General features: G+C 39.3%; 1 protein-coding gene across 1 annotated transcript in view; it reads right to left on the bottom strand.

Moving 5' to 3' along the window:
* Positions 1-315: 315 nt before the first annotated feature.
* The window catches only part of LOC148999346 (Calcium-binding EF hand family protein), a 52,644-nt gene continuing 45,100 nt past the window's right edge, over positions 316-7,859 (bottom strand). The window contains exon 4 of the mRNA XM_089141244.1: positions 316-824. Coding sequence (XP_088997370.1) covers positions 555-824 — 270 coding nt within the window. The 3' untranslated portion in view covers positions 316-554. The remainder of the gene's footprint in view (positions 825-7,859) is intronic.

Below are 7,859 nucleotides of genomic sequence, written 5' to 3'. Positions count from 1 at the left end.
CTCTATTTAATTGAGTCTAAATAGGACTCTAAAATTCCCTCCCTAAGATGAGTCTAAGAAAAAACCTAATTAAGGAATTAGGGTTGAAGGAAAATATTATAAATAAAGGGATGGAAAACCAAACAAAAAGACACATGATTTAAGATATTCTCCCATGCTCTACGAATTCTCCAAGCTAATCCTGAACCTCTATCACTATGGTTTGCCGATTTGGAAGCGTGAAAATAACCTATAGAGTTCACAAGCTGAAAGAAGAGAAAGAGAACGCAAATAAACACTTACAGTGTCTAGAACCATTGCAGAACATCACTAAGGTAAAGGATCTAGAACTCTTCCTTTCATTGATTTTATTTTACAACACTTATTCCTTCCAAAGCAATATCACAGATAAATTATTTTTTGGCTAAGGGATTATTACATAAAACGTCTAACCCCAACAAAAACAAAGATGTTTATAATAAATTAGTCAGCACAACAAACACGCTCTTTACAATAAAACAGTGAATATTATAATCACGCATGAAGCGAGGGCAAAAGATGAAGCAATAATGGTTCTATTCAATTTGTTGGCCTGATTTTTGGAACATGACCACTGCAAGGGTGACAAGAGATGCATAAACTGCATTTGGTAACTTCTGCACTACCTTCCCAACTCCTGGTACCCCCTCAGTTGCCTTCTTAGTCAATACTGCTACCGTCGGAGCAGCAACCATGGCAATGATCATACTCTGACTGATCACTGTGAGTGTGTCTGCTGTCAACTTCTTAATGAAGTTCACAAACTCTTTTTGATCTAGTTCTCCATCAAGATTGAGATCATATTCCTACACATCGAAGTCAGTCACAGTGTTGTTTCATTATCCATGGGCATGAAATGAAGGTCTAACTGTGTATGCGCAGTTTATTTAACATAATATTTTAGAGCAAATTGCAGTGGCATCCCAAAATGGAGGGCTTAAAGCATTGACACCCCACTTTATGTTTAAAAAGCACGACCCCAAAATTGGATTTTTATTGGATATATTTGTCATGCTTTTTTTTTTGGGGGGGTGCCAATGCAATTTGCTCAATATTTTATGTAGCCGGTAAGTTTGTATTAGTAGGGGGAGGGGGGTATATTACTAATATAAATGCCGCCGGATGGGTGCGAACCCAAGACCTCCCCATGAGAGTTTGGACTTTTAACCGCTCAACTAATCCACCATTGCAAAACCCCAAACCTCTATAAGTTTGCCAATGGTGTGAGTTAGTTGAGCTGTTAAAAAACCAAACTCCTATGGGGGGTCTTGGGTTCGCACCCATCCAGCGGCACCTAAATTAGTAATATTACCCCCCTCCCCCGGCCCAATATAAACTCGCCGGCTACCAAAAAAAAAATATTACCAGTAAAATGTTCCATCATCAACTCTACTTCACAAATGTAGCCTTCATACGTTCAAAAAAATTTCAATGTTCTTTGGCAGTTTTTCAACATGCAAACTTTTCATGTTATCTTCCAGATTTCCGCGTAGGTTTTTCAAAATTTTTTCATAAGAAACTTTTCAACATATAAAATTTACATCAATTTTTCCAAACCTCAAAACTTTTGCAGTTGAAACAGACAGGAAGCAAATATAATGAGAACCATAACAGGAAGTAAAATATATTGTGAACCATACAGGTCAGGTTACTCTCGCTGCATGAAGAAATAGGTCTACCCACCCAAGGCTTTTTGGCCAAAGTAGATCCAATTGGAAAATCATGCAAATCATCAGATTCATCTGTATAGATCATCTCTGTCTAGAAAAACTCTTGAACGTGGGGTCCATGTGAAGAAATTCAACATATCAAGCTCCAAACAATCATCTAGTTGTAATGGAATGCACCCAGACAAAGCAACATTTAATTGAACCTCAGATCAAGTACAAGATTAAAAAGAATCATCCATTTGTTTCCTCAAATGGATGCATGTTGTATCGATGTGGCATCTGTGTCATGATTCATAAAATCATCTGAGTTTGTGCGTTTATGTGGTGAGAGAAAATACCCAGTATCAAACCTTGCATGTATGCCTTGCTTCCTGTGCATACTTTCTTATTATTTTATAATATTAATTCTGTGATTATACATATTTGAAATGCATATGTGCAGTATTTGTTACTTTGAGGCCTTGGAGTGAAAATGAACCCTCGGGTGTCCAATAAAATTGATTAAATAGTAGAAACCATCTGATTTAGTGAAAGTACTGAATTTACAAGATGATAAGAGGACAGTTGGCTTATTATTCATAAAAAAGCCTAAAACGTGAAAGTTGTGGGTATTCATGCTACCTGACTTATAGAAAAGAATCACGTTTAAATAATGGAGAGACAAGGAATTCATGGTAGAATCTTCGAAGGATAGAATTTCTTCTTGAAAATAGCTGACTGTCATCAGTCTCTGTTTGAACTTAAATTTGAGGACCTTACACAAGGATTTTGGTTGATGTGATGTAGAGATTTTTATTTTAGGATTTTGGTTGATGTGATGTTGAGATTTTTATTTTTTTGGTAAGAATTTTCATATGAAATGTAGCCTTCTGTATCATGATTACATCATAAAAAGAATCAGGTTAATAGGAGTTGTATTACGCGTTATGGAGAAAATCGTAAAAGAGGTCCACGCAGTCAGAAAATGGCATAGCAACTTTGGAAAACAGCAATGTCAGATTGATAAAGCAGCAAAGCCGGATGTAAAGCAGCGAAACTAGATTAGCTCATGAAATTTTCAATAATAATAACTGAATGGCTGGGCAAGCACATTTCAGAGGCAGTGATGCTGGATGGAAAAAGTAGTCAAATTAGAGGGTTTGGAAGGGGGGGGGGGGTTGTGCTAGAACCATTTTGTAATCCAAGAAAGAGAGAGGTTGAGGAATAGTAAAGGAAATTGGTGACCAGATTGAAGAATCATAGAGCAATCTTTAGGAATTTGATTGTTGTTGGAACTTGGAACACAGCAAACCAAGACTTAAGGGAAAACTTGAGTTTTTAAAGCCAGAAAAGGTTAGTCCCATGTGATTTTTGTCTGCATCTTTGTTTCTAAAGGATTCTAATTCACTATAAGTCTCCTCGTGTTGTTATGGAGCTTGAGAATCAAACTGTATGAGAAATGGTAAAGTTTTCACCAAGTTACGAAGAACTAGTGTCAGACCCTAGTTTTTGGGGTTTATCCGTCAGGAAAGAGAACGATTTTCATTTAAAAGTAAGTCCAAGGTTGTATCTAAATCATTCTATGGCCTAAGATTGTTATAGCGTGCTTGTCTCTATGGGGTTAATCATGTGGCTTGGGGTCTCTAAAGTACAGTGTGGCTATTAACCCATTTCTAGACCTGATGTCATAAAAAGGACTCGTGTGGCAAAATTTCAACTCAAGGAAAAGGATTGTGAATTTTAAGACTCAAAAGTTTTATTGTTCAACAAAATGTTTATAGCCTTATATGACTATTGAATGATCTAAATTCTAAAAGTGATTCAAAGAATCAATACTACAACAGCAAAGGAAGCAACAACAAGAAGCCTTATCACAACCAAATTTAGTCGGCTACATGGACCTTGCCTTCCAATCAGCTCTATTTGAGAGCATATTAGTGATGCGTCCAAAATGTGCTCAGCCCTTAGATCTCCTGTGGATGACCTACAAAAACGAACGTCAGATGTGGCCCGACCGCTGGGATCGGGAGTCCACCTCCGAAGGCTAAGTCAGTTGATGAACTTAATCACAAACGGCTCTGCTTGAGTACAGAGCTAAGGAATGAATAACGTGAATACAGTTCAGATTGTATATGTCTCTCTTTTTTACCTTGTGGGCAGGTGATGTCTTATATAGTGAATACCTTCGATTTTCCTTCGTTGGATGTATTTGAGCCTTCTTCGGTTATCCGTCAGATCTTAACGGATAGATCCGTTTAGTGATAGATCTGTACTAGGTTGGACTAGTAGATGACTCCTTTGATAATACGATCGTTATATGGTAGTTATCCATAAAATAGCGATAAGCATCAGTCGCAAATGTTGCTACCCGTCTCTTTGACGATTAGTCCATTCGGATTGTAGCGGATTAGGGCGTGCTTGTGACTGAGTTAGTTTTCTTTCTCAGCAAGCTACCTTTTGGACCTAGCCCGCTTGGAAGCGAGTCGATTCCTTTTGTCCCGACCGGGGTCGAGGGTCGAACCAAGGTTGAACCCGGTTCGATTATGTTTTCTCCATATCAACTAGCTACAAAACCTAAGCCACGCATATCCTTTCGAGTCCACAATCAACTCCCCTTAGTTACACTCCTCTTCCCTAGATCCTAAGCTGAAACTCTAAATCACTTCTAATGTAGTACTATATTTGAATGATCAAAACAGTAGCCAAATAGGACCTTTCTCAGGGAATCAACTTCAGATTTGATAGACTTAAGATAGATAAAATTCAGATATAATGGAAAGCTGAAAACCGAAGTGGTAGAACAAGGATATTGGTTTAAGAACAAGGACTAACTAGGTCTTCAAAACAGCAGTATGCTATAAAGAATAATGGATGGAACAATATAAGAGAATTAAGAGAACAATAAGGACAACAAAGTAACATGTAACACCCGGGCTTCTCACCGCAAGGTGGATCGATTGGATCAAACATCAACCTTCCTTGATCAAACACAAGGAGTCTTAACACCCGGGCTTCTCACCGCAAGGTGGATCGATTGGATCAAACACCAATCTACCTTGATCAAACATAAGGGTTCTCCAAAGAGGAGGAATGCTAGCAAGCAATTTGATTTCAATTCATAAGTTGTTTACCATTTACATAAGTCTCTTTATATAGCATTCTAAAGAGACAAAAACATCATTGGTAACATCCAACCACTAGCTAACACAACCTACTACAAACATTAATGGAAACATCCAACTACTACCCAACACCACTAGTCAAAACAACATTGGAAACATCCAACTACTACCCAACACCACTAGTCAAAACAATAATGGAAATATCCACCAACTATACCCCACCACTAACCAACACCACCTACTAGCTCCTTTTGTTGACTTTTCAAAGCTAGACTTGGGCTTAGTTCAAAATAGTGGGCTGGTATTTTTCTTCCACTAAAGTGATCCAAGCCCATGAAACCATGGGCTCATTTTAACCCACTCCAATAGTCCTAGCCCATGCAAACCATGGGCTGTTTTGGGTCATGTCCTTAGGCTTTAATGGGCTTGAGCTTTGGTCTTTTCTCTCTTTGTATCTGCTGCCAATTCTGCATCAACTTCTCTTTTAGAAACCTTTATCAATTTACTTTGTTAGTGAACTGGTTAGGGCAGTTAGTTTAGTCAAATTAATCATAATCCATCTTACTATCACGTTGCTTAAGTGAATGAATTAAGTAGTATATCTTCCTGAGTTCGACCCATTAGCTAAAAGATATCGTGCGCTTGCAGTTACCTTAAATTTCATGACCATCGCTATGCAAGAATGCAAGGGGGTTTTGACGCACGGCTACAAACAGAGTTCTTCATAATCTTCTACTTCAGCACTGTCCTAATATTCTGTCTTGCAGAACCAAAATAGAATATGCCATGTCTCTCATTCTATTTTTCAACAAACTGGGGTTTGACAGGAATATTATTCATAATGTAAATGAGGGGAAAGCTTCAAATTTAGGGGTGTTTTGGAAGAGACTTATTACAACCTTGTGTTATTGTCAGTTCAGACCAGCAGCAGGTCCACTATTGAGGTATTTGCCGTGGGAGGCCACTCTTGTTAACTTGTGTTCATGCTAGTATTTTTAAAATGGGAAGGAGGATGTTATGGATGGAGTTGGTATCAACCCCTCAGGGTGGGACACCATGGTCACTGATGGGAGATTTTAATGCAATGTTACTATGCTCAGAAAACTGAGGTCCTGAACAATTCAATTTGGGATTGTCAGCGGAGTTTCAAGCAATGACCGATGCTTGTTCTTTGATACTAGTTCCCTCTCAGGGCTGAAAATCCACTTTGGACAATAACCGTAGGCAAGGGCATGCAACGTCTAGTCTGGATCGCAGTATGTACTCTCAAAGCTGGCTCGATTTATTTGGAGACTGTACCATTCTCAAAGGGTGTTGCCAGATCACTCTTCTGATGCCAATATTGTTGTTCTCCTAGCAAGTTGAACATCCAACCAATAGTCCATTTAGATTCCATAATTTTTGGACAGAGGATCCAAAGTTTTCAGAAACTATTAGGGCAGCCAGGAATATAAATGTTGTGGGGAATCCAATTTTAGTCCTCTCACGAAATCTTAAGGAATTGAAGGGCGTTATTTGCACGGGCAAGATGTAGATCTCCCAACCTCAATGATGCGGAGTGTGCTGCACAGAGTGAGCTTGAGCTTGATGGTGTTGGGAAGTGGATTGAGTCCCAGGGCATGTCTGATGAGTTATTTGCCTTAGAAGCAGAAGCAAAAAGAAAGCTTGAAGAGTTGTTGGAATTACAGGATAAATTATGGAGCCAGAAGGCCAAATAAAGTGGTTGAAGTAAGGGCATCGTAATTTTAACTTTTCCATATTTCTTTGAAGGTTCGTAGGGCAAAGTGTATGCTGTGATTGCTGAAAAAAAGACGACGGGTCGTGGGCTTCAAGTCAGGCGCAGCTTGCGGAATATATTTCTAGTTACTAGGAGGATTTCCATAAGGAGATAGGTAAGAGGGCTCACTCAGAATTGTTGGAGCAAACCCCATGCTTCTTTTTGGATGAATACCCATGTTTGGTGACTCAGGACGATAACAGCAGGTTGAAGAGCTTCACTTCAGCAGAGGAAATTAAAGCAGTGATTTAGGGTCTCAAACCAGAAAGTTCACCAGGTCCAGATGGATATCAAGGTACATTTTTACAGCCTATTGGTGGCCGTCATCGCTTTGCACAATTTTACAGTCTATTGGTGGCCTTCATTGATGATAAAGCTATCTGAAGAATGGATGAGAATTGGACAGAGAACATTGACTCAATTAAGAGGTTAACGATGAAGTGGGAAAATGTCTGTAGGCAAAAGGAGGGAGGACTGGGTATTTGGCATTTGAGAGATGTGAACAAGGCCCATCCATGTTGATTGGACTGGAGAATTATTCATGAAGAATCATCACTGCACAAGATTTTCGTGCAATTGGTGAAAGATAATGGATCTCTATGGATTTTCAATATCAACTCTTTGATCTCTACAGGGCTAAAGAATAGTTTGCGATGTAGTCAAGGAGACAATGGACAGCGAATATGTTTTCGGCATGATAGCTGGATTGGACCTTTTACAATAGAGGATTGCCTCAATCTGCATCACAGATTGTACAGCGCTTTCCATGTGAAAGTGGGTAATTCCATCAACGAGGGACAGTGGCAGTAACCCAGGATTGGGTCAATGGCTTTAAGAGAGATCCTAGAGGAGGTTGAACAGATTAGCTTGCCTACATCCCCAGAGAGGACTGTGTCATTGAATCATTGGCAAAGAAGCTCAGTTGGAAATTTCTTTCTGAAATCAGCTTGGAATTTGATAAGGAAAATGTTTCCAACAGTAGGGTGGTATGGGATGGTGTGGAGAACGTGGCTACTACCAAGACAATCTATATTTGGTTGGAGGCTGCTAATGGGAAAAATTCCAGTGGGTAAGTGTCTCAAATCTAAGAGGCTTCAGTAAGATTAGCGATGCTCTTTATGTAACACTTCGGTAGAGGAGGAAGAACACATTTTTATCAGCTGCCCTTGTTCAGCAACCATGTGCTTGGAGTTCACAATGATGTTTGTTGTTGTGTGGGAGCCAAAGCAAACACTTTGGAGATGCATGACTGGTGGAGAAACAAGGTTCCCCAACAACCTCTAGGGGACATAC

Source organism: Hakea prostrata, unplaced genomic scaffold (genome assembly GCF_041222555.1).
Source record: "Hakea prostrata isolate BN-2017 unplaced genomic scaffold, UWA_Hpros_2 contig_14, whole genome shotgun sequence".
In the NCBI taxonomy this organism is placed as follows: Eukaryota; Viridiplantae; Streptophyta; class Magnoliopsida; order Proteales; family Proteaceae; genus Hakea; species Hakea prostrata.
This window is presented reverse-complemented; position numbering and strand designations above follow the sequence as displayed.